Source organism: Mastigoproctus giganteus, chromosome 2, assembly GCF_048544385.1.
Source record: "Mastigoproctus giganteus isolate SK-2022 chromosome 2, ASM4854438v1, whole genome shotgun sequence".
Taxonomy (NCBI): Eukaryota; Metazoa; Arthropoda; class Arachnida; order Uropygi; family Thelyphonidae; genus Mastigoproctus; species Mastigoproctus giganteus.
In genome coordinates, this window is record NC_143576.1 from 165,248,223 (window position 1) to 165,270,439 (window position 22,217).

The 22,217-nt window shown below is 38.7% G+C and overlaps 1 protein-coding gene across 3 annotated transcripts in view; it reads right to left on the reverse strand.

The window, feature by feature from the left end:
* Nucleotides 1-22,217, reverse strand: part of bchs (WD repeat and FYVE domain containing 3 bchs) — a 1,877,108-nt gene that overhangs the window by 547,726 nt on the left and 1,307,165 nt on the right. For all 3 annotated transcript variants that reach the window (XM_090389621.1, XM_090389619.1, XM_090389620.1), the window contains exon 52: nt 14,816-14,876. In XM_090389621.1, the coding sequence (XP_090245747.1) occupies nt 14,816-14,876 (61 nt within the window). The remainder of the gene's footprint in view (nt 1-14,815; nt 14,877-22,217) is intronic.

The window sequence follows — 22,217 nt, forward strand, 5'->3', positions numbered from 1 at the left end:
AAAAAGTTTTTCTGAAATCCAAGTACAAATTTTTGTATATGATATCAAAATTATTTTTTGCATCCAGTTCCTTTGTAACACATCATAATATCCAATCAGGTTTGTTACACTAGGCTTTCCCTTAACAAACCCATGCTTTGTCTGAATTATTGCTGCAGTCTTGTCTAGATGATCCTGCAATGCATCTTTAACCAGTGACTCCATTATTTTACCCAGAACAGAAGTTAAACTAATTGGTCTGTAATTACTTGTGTCACCTTTCGATCCCCCTTTGTGAACTGGGAATACATTTGCACATGTGATGCCTTTTAAGATTTGACAATAAAGTTCCCAGACTGGTGCAAAAAAAAGAACACAAAGGAAAGGAGTTCAAAAATAGTTTTATTTTTTATTCAAAGTAATGACTACCTGACTGAATGCACTTATTACACCTTTCTAAAAGTTCTGAAAAGAATCGCTGAAGGTGTCCAAAGAGATGGTGTTCAGTTTGGTAGTTACATTTTTCTTCATGTCTTTAACATAATCTCTTCCCAAGGAGTTGGGACAGACCCCAGCTGAAGGTGTCCAAAGACATGATGTTCAGTTTGGCAGTTACATTTTTTTTTATGTCTTTAACATAATCTCTTCCCTAGGAGGGCAATTTTCACCTTGGGAAAGAAGAAGAAGTCTCCTGGTGCTAAATAAGGGCAGTAAGATGGATGGTTGAACTGTACAATATGAACTGTACAATACCATATTTCACCTGAAATGTCTTCACAAGAAGTATGGAATGGGCATGGGGCATTGTTGTGCAGAATGGGCATGGGGGCATTGTTGTGCAACAAGAACCAGCTGCCTTTCTCTTGAAATTGCAGCCTGACTTGGGAAATGTGCTTCAATAGTCTTTAAAGCACCTGTACACAGAAGACAGCATTAACTCTCTCCCATTCAGGTACAAATTCCTTGTGAATCACAACCTGTTTGTTGATAAACAATATCAGCATTATCTTGATACTGGAATTTTGTAAACAAAACGTTTTTGGCCTTAGTAATGATTATTAAGTCCACTGCATGTTTTGACATTTCGTCTCTGGGTTGTACTCAAACACCCAACACTCCACCAAAAATATAGTCGAGGAAATTAGGCCTGTCTTGAGGGGGTCTGGATGAAATCTTTGAATAGTGACACTCTTTGTTGCTTCTGCTCATCAGCGAGGCTGTGCACATACACCACTTTTAAATTATAAATCTTAGTGCAGAATTTGACAAATCGTCTCTTTATGCATATCCAAATTATCACCCATCATTCTGAGGGCCAAAGAACAATCCCTTGCCACAATTTTCTGCACTTTTGCAACCTGTCCTCATTTAAAGAAGTTGATTAATTCTCCTTCTTGGGATATTGCAAATATCCTAATTTCCTTCATTGAACCACTTATACTATTCAAACACACTGGTATGACTTAAGTGTTTCACCCATTAAACAGTTTTTAACATTTCATAAGTTTCTGTTAAAGATTTTTCCAGTTTAGAGCAAAACTTTATTTGTTCACTGCTCCACTGCAGAATCGTGACCCAGAAAATTAATGCTACTAATGAAACTGGTTGTTACTTTCAATCGTCAGCCTACTGGGCAACCTCTGTACCACTATCTGTTGGGGGAAGTTTGAACTACAACATACCGCTTCCATTTATTTTCAAACTCATTGGACATGACTACAACAGCTCCAGTCCAAGCACTTTATTGCTACACCTTGTATGTCTTCTGAAATTTTTAAGCTACATTTCTTTGGCATCTTACTGAAAGACACTTAATTAGCTTTTCACCACAAAGTCTGATGAAAGATCATACATTACACTGACAATGCTATTATGGTGTGTTTATATTTTGCAATGTAGACTGCTACTACTACAACAAATCTTACAGCAAATTCGCTAATGAAAATAAGCAGACAGAGAAACCCTTTGTCACCAGCTATACTATGATAGGACGGAAAAGGTTCAATCTGGGCAAAAAATGATGAATTCTTTGTTGTAAATATGGAAAGTTGCCATCTATGAAAACGATAAGAATTGTTATTTAATGACATTTGCTACTTTGGAAAAAATTAAGTTAAAAAGAGATGTAATAAAAAATCTTGAAATTAAATTTTAATTTAATTGTTTCATGGGGGGGGGTGGAATATGTCACTATAACACGACTGTTTTGTAAACTGTTTTGCTCATGAGGTCAGTGCACACTGTATATCATATCCCCAGTGATAGAAAAAATCATGTTAATTACAGATGACATGCCATGATACAGAAATCCTTATCAAAGATAATGTATTTACCACATACTTGTAACCAAACTGTACACTGAAGGCTTTCTGCAGATATTGAAGTAACATTATAATAGAGGATTTTCAAAAAAATATAAATAATAATAATACAAATAAATGAAGGTTTGGGAATAAAGGAACACTACTGTAACTTTAAAGTCAAACATATCAGTGCTGTAAAGCCCAATGTAACATAATTCACAGAAATCATAATTTGTAACTGTATGTGTATATTATTATACTTTTTTTTTTGTGGTGATGATGAATAAGCATCTGATTCATCTCACTTTAGATTATTAGAAAAGAAGTTGTTGAAGAAACTGAGTTGGTGAACTTTGATAGACTTATAATGCTGAGAAATCCAGCTGTTGGATGAAGAGGCAAAGGAAGAGTGCCTCGATGTTGGCAGCGATGCTCAAATTATCCTTTAGCTGAAGACAATAAAATACATGATAATGACAGTAATGATAATGATGTGAATATCAGTATACAGGAAGAAGAAAAAAATACTACAGGATGAAAAAGAAAATCAAACTATGTTATTCTAAATAGGTTGATAAGCAGCACAGAAGAATTGTTACTTCACATAGAAAGAAGAGTTTTATATCATGTCAGTCTATAATGCTTATTCATAAAATTCAAGTCTTGCCAAAAAATGAAAGACAAAAATATCTAAAACAATTGAAGTTACAAGGTGTTTCATCAAATTTGCTCTAAGCAAGTCTCTATAAGATCCAATTTGATAATAGAGAGCTATTAAGTGCTCGATAATTCCTATATTCTATTATATTATGAATCAACAGGGATTACCTTTATTTTAGATATAGGAATCTTCTTTTCCAACTCTCCTAGTCCAACTCGCTAATAATTCTTGGAGAAGGCAATATCAATTTTGCAAAACATGTGGGACATCTTCCCCACTGTCAGAACCGCAGTGTTCAGACTGTGCGGTCTGAACAATGAGCGCTCAAGACTTCTGTCTTCAAACACCATACCTCTGGCAGCAAGGAAACCATTACACGGATTAGCATAAAATTAGATTTTTGAAGGTCTAAACTGCTTAATAAATATGGACCGATTATTTCTTTTGGTCCTGTAGCTGGACTTTAGAGTTAAATTTAGGGGTCTAAAAAAATTGGATATGGGGGGAGGGATTATTCTCTACATTCCTTAAGTTGGACTAGAACTTTTCGGGGCATCATGTTCACAGGAACAGAGCAACTCACAACTCAGAATTGTGAGTTGCTCTATCTAATCTAATCTAATCTAATTTCTCAAAAATCTAATTTTATGCCAATCCATGTAATGGTTTCCTTGCTGCCAGAGGTATGGTGTTTGAAGACAGAGGTCTTGAGTACTCATTGTTGAGACTGCACAGTCTGAACACTGCGGTTCTGACAGTGGGGAAGATGTTCCACATGTTTTGCAAAATTGATATCGCCTTCCCCAAGAATTATTAGCGAGTTGGACTAGGAGAGTTGGAAAAGAAGCTTCCTATATCTGAAATAAAGGTAATCTCTGTTGATTCACAATAAGATCCAATCCATGCACAAACTTTGAACTTCTGGTGCCTGTGTTCCTAATGATGATCTTTCTTCAGGTAATAGCCAGAATAGTGATGCTTACAACTCAACATTCTTTCATTTAAATGCAAAAGAAGAAGAAGGGGCAGGTGAATTAATATTCTTAACATTTTTTAATTTTTTTTAATGTGTTTTAATATATTTTAGGCCAAGTATCCTATCCTCCATTGTGGCATTAAGGTCAAGTTACTGCTATGGATAAACTGATGGTTGGGTGGGAGAAGACAGAGAGAGGTTATCAATGGACTAATGTTATTAGTGGAGCTTCCATAGGGGTTTGTGCTGGGCCCACTGTTGGTCTCTATATTTATTAATGATAGTAATGAAGGTATATCAGGCTTAATATCTAAGTTTGCTGATTATATAAAGGAAGGCAGGGTGGTTACTAACAGTAATGAAAGTATGTTTCTGCTGACAACATTTAGAAAAATTAGGCAGATGGACTAAGAAATGGCAACTGAAGTTTAATATTGACAAATTCAGGGTATACTGCATATGGGTATTACTAATTACAGAGTAATGTCAACTATGGGGTATACACTCATGTTAGTGGAAAATAAAAATGATCTGGGTAATTGTGCAGTCAGACATGATGTTCTCCAAGCTGTGCTGACAGGTTGCCAGGACAGCTCATGTAGTTTTGTCAATGATATACAGAAAATTTACTACCAGGAATAAGGTGCTTATCCAATTGTACAAGGGAATGGTTAGTACACATCTTGAGCATTCTATACAAGTCCGGAGGCCTTATTTTGTTAAAGGTGTAGATTTGCTGGATTGGGTGCAAAGAATGGCAACAAAATTAGTAAAGGGACCAAAAGGGTGGTCTTACCAAGACAGGCTTCAGTCTGCAAATTGCAGCCTCTGGAGACTAGTCACCTGAAAGATGATCTGATTGAGGCATTTAAGGTTTTGAATGGATTAAGAAAGCTCAATGCTGATAGGATTGTTCCTCTTGCTTAGATTACATATATGAGGTGGGGGATTAATTAAAATTGAGAAAGGATGCAGGATAAATGTGCAGAGGATTGCCTTCAGAAAGCAGGTGGTTGATTTCTGGAACCTATGTTTTTGTGGAAGTGACATTTGAATAAATTCAAGAAAGAACTAGACAAATTATTGGAAAGGATGGGCATGTGATCTTGAAATTTTTTTTCGGTGATGCTTCATAAGCTTGATTACCTGCATAATTTATCACTATTAATACTAACACTTTTAACCAAAAGATTCAAAATTTGTGCATAGTACTCATTATTTGCTGTTTGATGGAACAAGTTCATTGTGAGAGATTCCCTTGCTAGCAAAAAAAAAAGTAATCAATATCACTTTTGTGTATGATTTTCATTAACAAAACTGTGCATTGGAGATCATACCGATTGCTGTTCCATGCTTTGTCCATTCATTTGTGCATCATATTAAAAACATATCATGTAGTCACCATGAACTTGAATGAGTTCTGTGTTGCATGCTTCAACACTGGTGCAGAATAGTGTAGATCATCCCTATCATAGATCTTACATTGGCTCAAATCTTTTGACAGAAGTGCACAAATTCTTTTTCTGTCAATGGTAGACTGTTTTTCCATCATTAAAATATTCATTCCATGATTAGATACACATTTTTTTGACTGTTTCTAGGTTCCAAAGTTGTTGGAAATCTACAGTATAAATTGTCTTTCAGATACACATGGTCATCCTGAAAACTTGCCATGAAAAACATAAGTGAAATATAGCATAATTATCAGATACTTGTTTTACTAATTTGTAAGATTCATCTGCACTCTGCCCCTGATGATGACTGGGCATATACAAATATGACTCTTCCAACTACCATCCCCCACAGATCTATAGTAATCTCAAAGGTAGGACAAAAACATTGGGGAGATAAACACCTGTTCATCTCTAATGAAATACACTATGTGGCCTGTGTGATTTTGCTCAAAAAAGTCTTTGAGTTGAGGAGAAGTGACCAAGTTATGACCCCCAGTCTGTGATGCTCCCCCTTCCCACTTAGACAATCACAGCTACCTGGACCATGACAATTCCCAATACAGACAAACCTAAATAAAACTGGCTTGTTAGGGTATATTTCCCACCAAGATAAAATATTTATGATAGCAACTGTATATATGTTAAATGCAAGTTGTATGTCTGTGTGAATCACTAAGCCTGCTCTGGCTATGTTCCAGTGAACTTGGCTATGGACATAGGGTTGCATGTTTAAAAAATGGTCAACGGTTAGTAAGTTTTGAGAGTCTATGCTAGGCTGGAACTCTCACTCACATCTGAGAGCACAGACATGAGTGAGAGCTCACAAATGCAAGGGTTTGCGAATGGCATAACCCACTGGTAGCTCTCTATTGCAGCTGTCATGGTGGACACATGCTTGGGAATGAATACAAGATTAGAATGAATGTCCAAGTCCAGCTCTCTTGCATGGCTGCATGGTAGGAGGAAGTATGTGAGAAATGAAAGGGATAATTGAATGTCCTAATTTAGCCGCAACTCTCTGCCTTGGCTGAAAGGCTTAAATGAAACAGTATGATTGTATGAACATATATGTACCTTATGAATAAATGAATGTGAATAACTGCAGTAACTACTATATGGATATACACTGAGTGATCACTGAATTATGACCACTTAAATAATTCGTAGGTCCTCCTTTTGCCCTCAGTACAGCAGCTATCGACGTGGCATTAATTCAACAAGATGTCGGAAGCATTCGGGAGGTATGGCCAACCAAGCTGTGTGTAATGCAGTCAGCAATGTAGGTATGGAGGTGATTGGTGTATCCAGATGCCTGATATGCCTTTCCATAGTGTTCCACAAGTGCTCTATGGGACTAATATCGGCGGAGTTCAGAGGCCAATCGATATGCTAGAAGCCAGAACCATGTTCCTCAAACCATTCCTGCACAAGTGCCCAATGGATTGGCGCATTGTCATCTTGGAAGAAACCAAGATGACAATGTGCCAATGTAATCATGGAAGAAACCATCGTCATTTGGGGTAACATAGCGGAGTGTACACAGTCGGCAAGCAATTGATGATAGCGGAGACCAGTGATAAGTTGTTCCACATGCACCAGGGGTCCAAGTTCCTGCCACTGAAACATGCCCCACACCATACAACCAACTCCACTGGCCTGCACTTTTCATACCATGCATGATGGATGAAGAGCCACATGTCGTTGACACCAAATCCAAACATGACCATCCAGCGGGGAGTAAATAATGTGACTCATCTGACCAGCACACCTTCTTCCAGTCTCCTAAGGTCCAACATGCACTCTCTTTGCACCAGGCAAGTCTTTTATGCCGATGAACCTTGGTTAGGAGAGGATGCCTTAGGGGTTGTCTGCTGGTATAGCCCATATGTGCGAGTGTGTGACGCATGGTGATGCCAGATATTGTTCCGGGTTTGCTCATGTTGTATTGGGTAGTCAATTCTTCAACAGTGCTACACCTGTATGAGTCGTCAGACCTGGCGCTCACCTCTAACTTCAACCTTTTGCTGACCTTTGCAGTTTTGCCATTGGGTCATTGTTTGTTCATTTTGATGCAAGTCCTGATACACTCTAACAACGGCGGTTCTTGAACACCCCACCAGTTCAGCTGTTTGGGAACCAGCTCCTTGAGCTTCCACAATCTGTCCTTTATTAAAGTCCAATAAATCATTCCTTTTACCCATCACGTTCAGAATTTTACTGCCTTCTGAACCACTGACACCTTATCTATGCTACGTAGGTCGATTAACTGCGCACCCTCGTACCTCACATGGTCAACGTGTCGCATTCAGTTTTAATAGGGATGGTCATAATTCAGTGATCACTCGGAGTATATCTCTGTAATATGTGAGCAAGTATTATCTGGGTGGGAAAGTATGTTTTTTTTTTTTTTTTTTAACGAAACCCCCAAACACGAGATGTATTAGAAGCTATAGAACTTAGTACCGTGAATGGGTACTAAGTTCTGCTGGAGGTTGGGAAGATGAAAGAAGATATTTGTTGACATTAGACTTGAAACTGTGCAGACTGTAATTTTCAGGAAATATGTATGAAAGAAGGTTATTCCAGAAAACGGCAGTTGAATGAATAAATGAGGAAGATGAAAAGTTGGTTTTGTCAGTTTGAAGTTGGACAGTAAATGGATGTTGGTTGATGGAGGCACGTGTTCGACTGTTTTGAAAGAGAGAGAGAGAGAGAGCGGGAATTATGGAAGCCAATTCAGAAGAACAGTGCCCATGGAAGTATCTGTAGAAAAGCTATGCAGCAGAAACAGTACATCTATGAGACAGAGAAAATTAAGGGACACCAGCATTAGTGGAGAAGTCGGAAAACAAAGCCATCTACCATCAGAGAAAATTGGATAACCAATTACAAAAACCAGTTGACAAACCAATGGAACCAATAAGATGAAAGCTTGTTTAGAAGACCTTTATTCCAAACACGATTGAAAGCCTTTCAGATGTCAAGAGCAACTGCTTGTGTTTCACCAAACCTTTCCATTGAAGTTGTCCAATGGGCATAAGCCAGAATATCGCCATTGGATCGACACTGACGGAATCCATACTGGCGATCGTTGATCAGATGGAAGGTTTATAGATAGTTTAAGAGTTGGTGGTTAATTGATTTCTCCATTATTTTAGAAAGAGTAGAAGTAATTGCAATGAGATGATAATTGAATGGAAGGGATTGTCACCCTGTTTAGGAACTGTCTGGATATGAACAAATTTCCAAGCAGAAGAAAAAACACCTTTGGAATAAAGTGAAAAACGGTGGTAAAGAACAGGAGTAAGTTCAGGAGTGCAGGTTTCGAGAACAAGTGGAGAAATACTGTCAAGACATGGAGCTTTCTTAGCATCAAGATTCGTCAAAATCCTTCTGACAGCCTTTTGACAGAAGACCGCAGGACGCATTGAATGGGGTGTGCTGGGAATGGTGGGAGGTTTTTTTTACCAAGATCATTAATTCCTGATTTGGAAGAAAAATGGGATGCTAGCAGGTCAGCTTTATCCTTGGCTGAAGTGACAATAGATCCATCTGGTTTTCGGAGCAACAATGGGCAAAAGTTGTGGCCAATAGCTTTGGCAAGAATGTTCGGCATGACCAGAATGATCGGCTACCATTAGAGGAAAAAGAAGAGAGATTTCTACTCTTAGCCTATTCAAAATTTAGTTTGGACTGATTAATATCTGCTTTACAATTGTTGCGAGCTCTGGTGTAGGCAGAAAATGAAACCGAAGAAGTGGAACAAGACAATTATGATATGTAACATTCTTCTCTTGAACAGCTTTAGCACATTTCTCAGAAAACCAAGGTGTAGATAAAGGAAAAGATTTTAAGGTGGTATGTGGAATAAAAGATTCCATTCTTACAAGAATAATTTCACTGACATGATCTGAGAAAATGTTGACATCAGAAGTTTTTCAACAGTAATTCGATCAAGGAGAAGAAGAAAAGAAATCTCGCAGGTCATCTCATTTTGCATTCTTGTAATGCCAAACAACACAAGGTTGGGAATAGCCATGAGATAAAGGCTCCATTGGAGAAGAGACAATAACCAAGTTGTGATCTGAGGTGCCTAAAGGACCACTCACTTTGACCGTGTACTTAGAAGGGTTGTGAGAAAAAGATCAAGCATGTTGGCTCTATGATTAGGATTGTCCGGTATTCTGGTAGGTAAATGAACAATCTGTGCGAGGTCATTAGTAATTACAAAAGCCTCAGCATCTCGCCCAGCTGGGTCTGTGTGATTAGAAAACGGAAGCCAGCTGGAGTTGTGAACATTAAAATCACCAAGGAAAATTACCTCACTGTTAGGAAATTTGGACTGGAGAAAGTCAAGTTGCAAAGAGAAGAAGTCAAAAAGTTCCAAGTGATTAGTGGAGTTGGGATAATGGTAGAGACAACAGAAGAATTTTACAGAATGAGGTAGAGAGATTTTAAGCCAGAAAAGATAGAAAAGAGGAGTTTCCAAATTACCAAGTCTCTGACAGGGAATATCGGAACGAACGTATGCACAAGTAACACATTCGAGGCGAAAGGAATCATACAGCGAAGAATTTGGGCATCTGAGATGAGCAGTAGTTGAATCAACCAATAACTGAGATTCTGTCAGAAAAAGTACATGGGGTTTGGCAGACTGCAAGTGGAAATGGACATCGTTGAGATTAGAATTGAGACCACGTATATTTGTGAAATGAATTAGGAAGTGCTTGGGAGGTTTATATGTTTTCGCAGATAAGCTTGCTCTATTAGTTTGACAATTCATGGTGTATTCAATAGTAAGAAAAAGTGGGTGGGACATGCTGTATGAAGTAATGAAATTTTTGGATATGCCGTACACGTGGTAAGAATATACCCAGATCCTTGACATAACATGGCCTCGACAATGCTCCCCGCATACACACTACTCGGACTCCCTCCAGTCACTATCTGGCAGAGTAGAGTAGCAAGATGATACACTAGCTGATCCGGAAGCCTCCTAGAGAGTTACCAATAGGTTCGGTTTGGTGTACTAACTAGCAGCTGGCCTGCGAACACCGTTTTAGAGCTGTACCCTCGAAATGTAAGGAAGTTTAGATCTCGCCATGGTGTTCATCATAACCTCAAAAGACTTCAATCATACATCATACTGCATGATGAAAGAGATGGGGGGAGGGTTGACTGGAACTTAGCTCTGGAGACTAAACATGGGTTCCACCACTTAAAGCCTCTCAATAAGCAAAGTGGTTGTATTGCATCGGTTGATGAGGGTCATCTAGCATTAGCATTAGTAGAGGCATATGATGCAAGAAAGCAAGCTTATTCAGCATCAGCCAAAAAAAAAAAAAAAAACCCACTCCCATTTCACCCATCTGTTCGTTCAAAATACCTGTCCAGTTGAGCTTTAAATTTGTTTAGGCTATCAACTTCTACAACAAGTGATGGAAGTCGGTTCCACCAACCAACCACCCGCTGGCCAAAGGCAAATTTCCGCACATCTATACGACATCCGTCCTTCCTCAATTTGAATTTATGCCCTCTGAGGTGATTATTCTGAGCAAGATGAAGAATCCCATTGGCAATGAGCATGCTCAAACCATTCAAAGCCTTATACACCTCTACCACCACTATGCTTAATGTGCAAAAAAAAAGGTGTGTCCTGCTTCCATATTCAGCGTGCTATGTCCAGTGAATAGGATAAAATATATCTGACTGATGGGCAAATGAACGTGCATTCTGAATATACGTTAAAAAAAAGTTATTAACTTAAATCCTGCAGGTTAAGATGTTCCTAAAATGTGGTATAAATGGATGGTCATGTGTATAAACTACTGAGAACCAAATAAATACTTGGGATTGGATACATTAAAAAAAAAAAAAAATAAGAAAAAAATTTGTGGGGGAGACTAATAACCGGTTTGTAGTAGTAGTAGTGGCACATGATGCAAGAAAGCAAGTGTAGGAGCTTATGCAGCATCACCCAAAAAAAAAAAAAAAAAAAAAAAATCACACCATTCCCTCCAAATGCCTGTCCAGTTCCTCCTCAAATTTATTTAACCTATCAACTTCCACAATGACAGATGGAAGTTTGTTCCAGCAATTAACCACCCGCTGGCTAAAGGCAAATTTCCGCACATCTATTCTACATCTGTCCTTTCTTAATTTGAACTTATGTCCCCGTAGGTTGGTAATCTGAACAAGTGGAAGGATCCCATCAGAATTCAGCGTGCTCAACCCATTCAAGGCCTTATAGACCTCAATCAGATCAGGTGCCTAGTCTCCAGCCACTGCAATTTGCAGAACTTAAGCCTCTCTTGGTAAGAGAATCCCTTCATTCCCCTCACCAATCGTGTTGCTCTTCTCTGTACACGCTCAAGCAAATCTACATCCTTCCTAAAATGAGGCCTCTAGACCTGTACGCAGTACTCAAGGCGTGGCTTGACCATTGCCTTATACAGAGGGACAATCACCTCCTTTTCCCTGCTAGCAAAATTCCTATATATCATTGACAAAACCCCATGACCCGCCCTAGCAGCCTGTCTGCACTGCTCAGAAAACTTCATATCTGACTGCACAATTACTCCCAGGTCTTTTTCATTTTCTACCACCTTAAGTGTAGTACCACACAGTTGGTACGTTTCTCTGGGGTTACTTCTACCCATATGCAGTACTTTGCATTTGTCAAGGTTGAACTTCAGTTGCCACTTCTTAGCCCATCTGCCCAAATCATCTAGATCCTGTTGCAGTAGCACACTGCCAACCTTTGTGTCATCTGCAAACTTCGACATTAAGCCTGATATACCTTCATCAATATCATTGATAAATACACAAAACAACAGTGGACCCAACACCGAACCCTGTGGGACTCCACTAATAACATTAGTCCACGAAGAGCAGCACCCATTGATTACCACCCTCTGTCTTCTCCCACTTAACCATCCTTTTATCCATTGTAGCAACTTACCCTTAATACCATTCTGCTCCAATTTGTACAGTAGTCTTCCATGCGCAACAGTGTCAAAAGCTTGCCTGAAATCCAAGTATATGATATCAAAATTATTTTTTGCATCCAGTTCCTTTGTGACCACATCATAATAACCAATCAAATTTGTCAGACAAGACTTTCCCTTAACAAACCCATGCTGTGTTTGAATTATTGCTGCAGTCTTGTCTAGATGATCCTGCAATGCATCTTTAACCAGCGACTCCATTATTTTACCCGGAACAGAAGTTAAACTAACTGGTCTGTAATTACTCGTGTCACCCTTCGATCCACCTTTGTGAATTGGGGACACATTTGCACATCTCCAGTCCGTGGGAACCTCCCCTGAGTCCAAGGATGCTCTCATAATTATGGCTAAGGGTTTGCTTAGTTGCTTTGCCGCCTCCTTTAAAATAACTGGATAGATCCCATCCACCCCAGGTGCCTTTCTTATGTTTAACTTCAACAATTTCTCCTCCACTTTGCTCTCAGTTATTACAAAATCATTAAGCACACTGCTACAATTTGATAACCTTCTTCCATTTTCAAATTGTAATAATTCCTCACGTGTGAATGTAGATGCAAAATACTCATTCAGTTTATTTGCTATCTGAGCAGGATCAAGGGGATACTGTCCCTGTGGGGATACCGAAGGGATACCGTATCAAGGGGATATCAAGGTATCAAGGGGATACTGTTTGTATTTAGGGGATACTGTCCTACTTGAGTGAAAGGAGATGAATTGAATAAGATAGATGTCAGAAAGGAAGTCCTTGTAAATCCCAAAGTTTTGTGTTCCCGTAAAGACGTGTCACAAAAGCAGAAAAACATTACTAACCTAAACTAACCGGCACGATAGGTGAGTGAATAGCTAGGGTGCATATGGTGTCTGTTCTGACATGCCCCCAACTTGATTTCTGCAACAGAGCACCTAACAGGACGCCTCCTGCTTGCTAATACCATGCTGTCATACTTAGCAGTATGCAGCATGGTATAGGATTTGCTGACATTGGCTGCATCTAGTCAGGCTACTGTGGGATTTAATTCAATATACTGATAATCATAGCAGCTATCCCCCCCCCACAGACACCCTGACCCTGACTTTAATTCCCCCTAAACCTTCTATCATCTCTCCTCACCTCCCAACTCTAATTTTCATCTGGGGGCCCTACCACTCTTAACCTTTTCCTGTTCTTAATGGGGAGATGGACTTCCATCACAAGGATGTTTCTCTGTTCCCTTAACTTTTTTTCCCTGATGGAAATTTTGCTATCCACCTCGTATATTTTTATCTCAACTATCCCCCCCCCCACTCATTTTCTAATAAAAACTTCCAGAGGTGTGTTTTTTTTTTTTTTTTTTTTCCAGGGACCTCTCTCGCAAGAACAAGCAACACCAGAGTTCACCCAGCCAGAGACTTTACATGCATTCTAAGCCTGGCCCACATCCTTGTGGTGAAAAATGGGCAATGACGGGGAACTTGGCTCTCTCCAAGAAACCGGTAAACAAGTGGCTGGGTTTGAGCCCGTGACCACCAAATACGGAAGATGCGGAAAGGTCAGGGAATTACCACCGCGTATCCCAGAGCAACATGGCCTTAGTTGCTAATGCTCTTAAAAAAAAAAACCAAATAACAAGTGGCTGGGGGAACAGCATACTACATGATTAACTTACACTCTCTGGCCCTTACAGAGTTTTGTACTGAGACACAGAGTACACGAGGTGAAGATGGAGAAGCCCACAGTGCAAAATGTCATGCAATACTACACACTATGCCCCAACTTGAAAAAAAAAGTCATGTTTGCCTTTTGTTCTGTCACTTAACATAATTACGTGGCATTGAATTATACAAAGGTTTCAGCATGACCTATATGTGAATGAATTCTGATGTGGGAATAAACTTGCAAAGGGAAGCAGTTATATAGATGAGATTTGATTATGCACTGCACGATGGTCCTACATACTCTGACTTGTATACAATAGATTCAGTTGTGCAATGTACCTAAACTGGGGGAACATCATTTCCAAAACTGTATAATAAAAAGCTTTCACATGATAATGCAAGTAAAGGTCAAAACTGGATGAATATATACACCATTAAAAATTTTTATTTTTGAGCTAGAAATTACTTTAAGCAGATAATATATATTTCACACAGGATTTACTATTGCCCACATTATGTGGAAGTATGATATGAAGAAAATACTCATATGAGTCCAAGGGTAAGCTTCACATTTCTGCACAATACATTTCGAACGTCACATTTTTTTTTTTTTTTTTCATTTCTAACAATTTCGCTATAATAATGCAAAAATATAACAAATAAAGTTTCGCATTCTTCATGTTTGTAGCAGAAATCTACTTGAATATAAATATGCAAACAAAATTATATACAATAATACTAATTTCATTTTGGTTAAATAAATATACGTTGAAATATTTCTAAAAAAGATTCATCCATACCTGCAACAAATAACGTCTTTTATGCACTTCTCGTATATCATCAAATGCAAACTTGCTACATCTAGGAATTATAAAAAAAAAAATACATTATTTTAGGCAAAATTTCAAGGTTGACTTCAGATAAAAAAATACATGGTTCATTTTTTTTTTTTTTTAATGAAAACCCAGAACATGAAAGGTATTAGAACTTATAGTATGCTTAGTACTATGCATGGGTTGAAGGTCGAGAAGATGAAAGAAGACATTGACATCAGACTTAAATTTCTGTATAAATTTAAGTTTAATTTGAGGGAAATACATGTGAAGAGAGGTTATTATAGAAAAAAGAAGTTGAAGAAATAAATAAGTCAAGAAGATAAGTCAGTTCTATGAGTTTGAAGTTGGACACAAAAGCAATGATAACTGGTTGCGGCAATGTGTTCAGACTGATTTGGGGGAGGGGGTGAATTATAGAAGACAATTCAGAAGAGTGCCCATGAAAGTATCTATAGAAAAGGCATGCAGCAGAAACAAAATGTCTATGAGAGAGAGAGAGAGAGAGAGAGAGAGAGAGAGAGAGAGAGAGAGAGAGAGTTTGTAATAGAAGGGTCATTAATTAAACTAACTGCCCTCTTTTGAATGGAATCTACAACAGTGAGAGAGGTAATTGGGCATCACATCAGATGGGAGGGGGGAGAAAATATTCCATGGTATGGTGGTTTGCTATTTCTACAGAGTAAATAGTTGTTTGGAGGGAAAGTAATGCCAGGAGCAAAAGAGAAAAACCAGTTTTTTAGATGAAGAGGAAGCAATATTTGTGATGTGCTTATGCCAAGAGAGATTAGAAGTTAGAGTAATCCCTAATAGAGATATGTGATCTTGTCTAGAAATCTGAGTGTTGTCAAATATAAAAATACAGCAGAAGAATCCTTTTCATGAGATACAAGACAGGACTGAGTTTTAGAAGGATTGAAATTAACTAAGTTATCTTTGCCCCACTGGAGAATTACATGGAGATCAGCATTAATATTAGCATATGTGGCACACTATGGCCAAAGATGCCGATGCACCTAATAAATCCACAAACAAACAAACAGACAGACAGAGGTATATGATGCAAGAAAGCAAGCTTAAACAGCATCAGCCAAAAAAAAAAAAAAAAAAAAAAAAAACCCTTCCAATTTCACCCATCCATATTTGCTCCAAATGTTTGTCCAGTTCTTTCTTGAATTTAAGCTATCAACCATCTGCTGGCCAAAGGAAAATTTAAGCACAACTTTTCTGCAACTGTGTTTCCTCAATTTAAATTTATGCCCCCCTTAGGTGTGTAATCTGAGCAAGAGGAAGAATCTATCAGCTTTCAGCTTGCGAATTGCAGCATCTGGAAGCTGGGCACCTGAAAGGTGAATAAAAAAGTGTAAAAAAGTTTGTTTGTTTGTTTGTTATTTGGTTTTTAGGAGTATTAGCAACTAAGGCCATAATGCTCCGGGGATATGCGGTGGTCATTCCCTGACCTTTCCGCATCCGCCGTATTTGGTGGGCACAGGCTTGAACCCCGGGCTAATCAAGAAGCATGTGCTACGCACTGCTGCTCCTGCTCACCTGGCTATGGAGGCACTGTGTAAAAAAGTGAGACAGGTTTTGAGAACAAGTGAAAAAATACGATAAGGACCAGTGCTTTCTTGGCATCAAGACTGTTCAAAATTCTTCTGATATCTTTTTGATGGAGGCTTGAATAGAGTTGTTCTGGGAATGGTAGGAGGTATCTTTAACTGAGGTGGCAATACAGCCACATCAGGTTAAAGTTGCTGCTAATAGCTTTGGCAAAAGGATCAGAATGCTCAACTGCTATTTGGACAAGAAACAATTTTTCTACTCTTAGCACGTTCAAAATATAGTTTGGTCTGATTAATAACTGCTTTACAATTGTTGCTAGCTTTGGGATAGGCAAAAAATGAAGCTAAAAATTTGGATACAAGCCAATTTCAAGACAACATTCTTATCTTGAACAGCCTTAGTGCATTTATTGGAAAACTGAGGTTTATATAAAGGATGAGATTTTAAAGTGGAGTGTGGGATAAGGGATTCCATTCCTGCAAGAATAATTTCACTGACACGATCTGAGCAAACGTTGACATCAGAAGTTTTGAAACAGTAATCCGACCAAGGAAAAGAAGAAAAGAAGTCTCGCAGGTCATCTCATTTTGCGTTCTTGTAATACCAAACAACAGAGGTTGAGAATGGCCATAAGAGAAAGGCTCCACTGGAGAACAGAACATCACTGAGTTGTGATCTGGTGTGCTAAGAGGCCCACTCACCTCAACCATATACTTGGAAGTGCTGTTCATGAGAAAAAGATCAAGGGTGTTGCCTGTGTGGTTAGCATTGTCTAGTATTCTAGGTAAGTAAAGGAACAATCTGTGAATTGTCATTATTAAATGCAAAAGGCTCAGCATCTTGAACAGCTGGGTCCGTGTGACTAGAAAACAGCCAGATTTAAAATGAAATGTGTTTACGTCGAAAATGAATGTGGACAAATTTCTTTTTAATTTAACAATCAACTGCAATATATCAAAAATGAGTTATAAATGCAGCAAATAAAACCCACTTGGTTTAAGATGCAGGGAGTATTTATTAATTCCACAAGTACTGGTTAAGTCACCAAATGCAGATATAGGAATATCAGAAACATGGTGCCACTCTGACATAGGGGATGCAGAATTTGAATATGGTAAGTACAACGTGCACAAGGATGGATAGGGGATGCAGAATTTGAATACAGTAAGTACAATGTGCATAGCAAGTGTACAAGGATGGAGGGGGAGGAGTGATTATGTTCTTGGTTGAGAAAATCACAAATTTTAAAAGAGTACCTTTAATTGACATGCACTGTCAGTATAATATTAAGTCAGTCTGGTGTATGACATAAACACAGAGAAAACAAAACTGAGAACAAGAGGAGGTTATAATGGGCATTTCAACTTCCCAATATTGACCACAACATTTTTCATTCAATAAATAGCAGATCATTTCTTGATTTGCTGAATGTCTATTTTCTATACCAACATGTTAGTAAGGCAACAAGAGAAAATATTTTTTATCTGATTGTCAGAAGTCATTGAAGATATTAAGAATTTTCAGGTAAAGACCACTAAGTGGCAGTAATCATAAAATAATTATGCAGGAGATGTACAAATATGGCAAGCCTTCAAGGAATTAATCATGGAAGTTACTAGGCTTTTCATACCAACTAAGAAATACTGTTCAAGATTTAGACTAAATGGATGTCAGATGAACTAATGAGGCTCATAGCGGAGAAGTTTACCGGAAGAAGAAAAATGTGTGGGGTGCATATAAATTATCAGGAGACACAAGCCTATGGCAGATATAAGGTAGTCTGTAATCAAGTCACAAAGGAGGTTAGGCAAGCAAAGGCTGATTACAATAAATCCTTGGCAAAGGATGCAAAGAAAAACAACAAAGATTTCTTTACTTATGTAAACTCTAGAAAGAAGGGGATGAATCAGATTTATCTATTTGATGTTGGTGGTTCGATTGTTCATAACCCTGCACGGAGAGCTGATAAACAATGAGTATTTTGCATCTACATTCACACATGAGGAATTCTGTAAGGAAGGAGAGGACAGAAGTTTACTAAACTATTACAGGGATCTAAATGATTTTGTAATAACGGAGACCAAATTGGAGGAGAAATTGTTGAAGTTAAACATAAAAAAGGCACCTGGGGCAGAAGGAATCTATCCAGTTATATTGAAGGAGGCAGCAAAGGAAGTAAGCAATCCCTCTTATTATGAGAGCATTCTTGAATCCATGGGATGTCCCCACAGACTGGAGATGTGCAAATCTATCTCCAATTAACAAAGAGGGATCAAACAGAGACATGAGAAATTACAAACCTGTTAGTTTAACTTCTGGGAAAATAATGGAGTCTGGTTAAAGAAGCAATGTAGAATCATCTAGACAAGACTGCAGGGCTAAGGTAAAGAAAGCCCACATGGGAAGCATGCAAAAGTTTGATGAAATTTACCAGTAAAAGTACTTTGCCGTAACGGCATTTGTATTGTTGCTCGCTCGGTAAACAGATGGTGGGTGTTATCGGTCTGGAGTAGAAGTTGAGCTTGAAACCCTCCTGAAGTGAAGGGGAATAACCTGACCTTTTTTCTTTAGAATCACTAATTTAATTAACTAACTAAGTCACGAACAGAGTCATATTGGAAGTTCTGGCGTCGTAAAAAATGTTCGTAACATAGTCTCACCGTTAAACTTTTTCGAAGTTTGCCGTGCTTCTCATGTGGGCTTCCTTTACCTTTGCCTTTCTTTTGAGAAATTTATCCACTAGTCCACCAGTGATTCTAAAGAAAAAAAGGTCAAGTTACCCCCTCCACTTCGGGAGGGTTTCAATCTCCCATGGGATTCAATTTCTACTCCTGACCGATAACACATATGTTTACTGAGCGAGCAACAATACAAATGCTGTTACAGCAAAGTACTTTTACCAGTAAATTTATCGAACTTTTGCGTGCTTCTCATGTGGGCTTTCTTTACCTTCGCCGACTGCAGTTATAGTTGAGGCAGAGCATCTGTTTGTTAAAGGGAAACCTTGCCTGACCAAGCTGAAAGGATACTATGATGTGGTCACAAAGGAACTGGATGCAAAAAATTTTTTGATATCACATACAGGGTTGTTAAATTAAAGTATCCCTATGCAGAAGGCTCTGGAGCGAGTTTTTTTTTTTTTGTTTGTTTAGGAGCATTAGCAACTAAGGCCATATTGCTCCGGGATATGCGGTGGTCATTCCCTGACCTTTCCGCATCCTCCGTATTTGGTGGTGACGGGCTCGAACCCCAGTCTAATCAAGAAGCGTGTGCTACGCACTGCTGCTCCTTCCCACCTGGCTACGGAGGCGCCCTGGAGCGAGTTCTAAGGCTCGTACTGAAGAGAAATTTGGATAACAAGTACAATAAAGAATGTGCTCGCCATTTATTCAAAAAAAAAAAAAACATAGTTACAAATTTTGTAACTGTATAGCGCCACAATTACAATATTTGTAACTGTGGCAATTCAAATCACTTGAACAGCATTACAATTGTTCAATGTGTCCTCCATTTCGGTCAACAACAGTTTACATTCGAAGAACAGAATTTTCTACAGCAGAACGTAACATGTCAACTCGAATAGCCAACAAATGATATCTAATGCTGTCCTTCAGATATTCCAGAGTTTGGCATTCTTCCCGATACACCTGGTTCTTCAAAAAACCTCACAACCAGAAGTCACATGGGGGTGAAGTTCGGTGATTGGGGTGGCCAAGATGTCTGGAAACAATGGCTGATGACCCATTCATCTGTAAAGTGTTGCCTTAGAAATCTTTGGACACAACGATGGATGTGGGGTGGCGCACCATCTTGCATGAATATGGTATCCTGAAGGCACCCACGTTGTTGCAGCTCTGGTATTGCGAAATTTGCCAACATTTCATAATATCATTGTCCAGTGATGGAACAGGTGCGGAGTCCAGTCAGTGTTACCTGTTCAAAAAACTTTGGTCCATCATGAATGTGGCCACCACACTGTCACTTTTGGAGAATGCAATGGGCCTCTTGGCTAACTCAAGGGTTTGGTTTTCTGTTGCCCAAAATAAGTGTATCCCATCCCTATAGAAGAATGCTTCTATAGGGATGGGATACACTTAAATAGAAAGGATGAAAGAATATTTGCTGATGCTATCGAGGCACACAGATATAAGTGGTGTTAGGTGGGTCAGAAAACTGCTAGATTGAGAATTCACAGACTAAATGATTAACGGTAGCCACAGGCAGAGGCAAAAGTGATTCTTGCACTGCTTCTACTGTAATGAGAACAGCCTAGAGAGTAAGTTGCTGGGGACTTCAAGAGCTGCGGGGGAATCATCATGAAATAAGTGGTACATGGGCTGTGTTAGGGTAATTAAGAGTAAGAACAAGTGCATGTATACTTACATGTACACTAATGCTAGAAGTATAGTAAATAAAATGGATGAATTTGAAGTGCTGATCAAGAAATCAAAGGCAGATATTGTTGGGATATCAGAGACACGGGTCACACAGATATAAGTTGTGCAGAATTGGAATTTGGAGAGTACAATGTGTACAGAAAGGACAGACAGGGTAGGAAGGGAGGAGGGGTTATGCTGTTAGTTAAGAAACACAAAATCTAAGGAAGTGCATCCAGTTGACACAGGTGGACAGTGCAATGTTGAGTCTATTTAGTGTGACAATTAAACACTGGGAAAGGGAAAAGGAGAGTAGGAGTATGTTATAGGCCTAATGACTCTAATGAACAGTTGTGCAGAGAAATAGAATGGGCCAGTAAATCAGAATAACTTGTAATTGGGGATTTTAATTTATCAGACATTGACTTGACCTTGTTAGTTGGTCACTCGCACGCTAGAAAGACATTTGTGGATTTATTCAAGGATTGTTTACTACAGAAAAATGTTCAAGGGGCAACAGAGAGAGTTGATCCCTTGATCTGATTATCAGCAGTGATTATTCATGCATTAAGAATTTGCAGATAAAGGAACCACTAGGTGACAGTGATCACAGTGTACTGATGAGGAATTTGCGTAAGGATGTAACTACGATCAAGGGTTTTTGTTTCCATAAAGTTGACAACAGTGGTCTCAGACAGTTTTTAAATTGCATATAGTGGGATCAACTGATGATGTTACCAACAGAGAATACTAAATGGGAAGCCTTCAGGGACTTAATCTTGGAGGCTACTAGGCTTTTCATTCCAACTAAGAAATACTGAATACTGTTCAAGGTTCAGGCCTAATTGGATGTCGGATGAATTAATGAGGCTTGTGACAGAAAAGAAAAATGCATGGGATGCATATAAATTTTCAGGCGACACAGAAGCCTATGACAGATATAAACTAGTCTGTAATCATGTCACAAAGAAGGCTAGGCAGGCGAGTGCTGATTACGAGAAATGTTTCGCAAAGGACACAAAAAAAACCCAGCAAAGAGTTCTTTACTTATGTAAAGTCCAGAAGGAAGGGGATGAATCAGATGGGTCCACTTAACATAGATAGTTTGGACTGTTGATGATCCTGCTCAAGTAGCTGTTAAACTGTATGAGTATTTTGCATCTACATTCACACATGAGGAGTTATTCAAGGAGGGGAATGCCAGAAGTTTTTATCAAACTCTAACAGGATGCTAAGTGAGTTTGTAATAACTGAGAGCAAAGTGTAGGAAAAAAGCAAAGTGAAGTTAAACATAAAAAAAGGCACCTGGGGCAGATGGAATCTATCCAGTTATAATGGAGGCAGCAAGGTAACTAAGCAAAACCTTAGCCATAATTATGAGAGCACCCTTAAAGTCAGGGGAGGTTCCCATGGACTGGAGATGTGCAAAT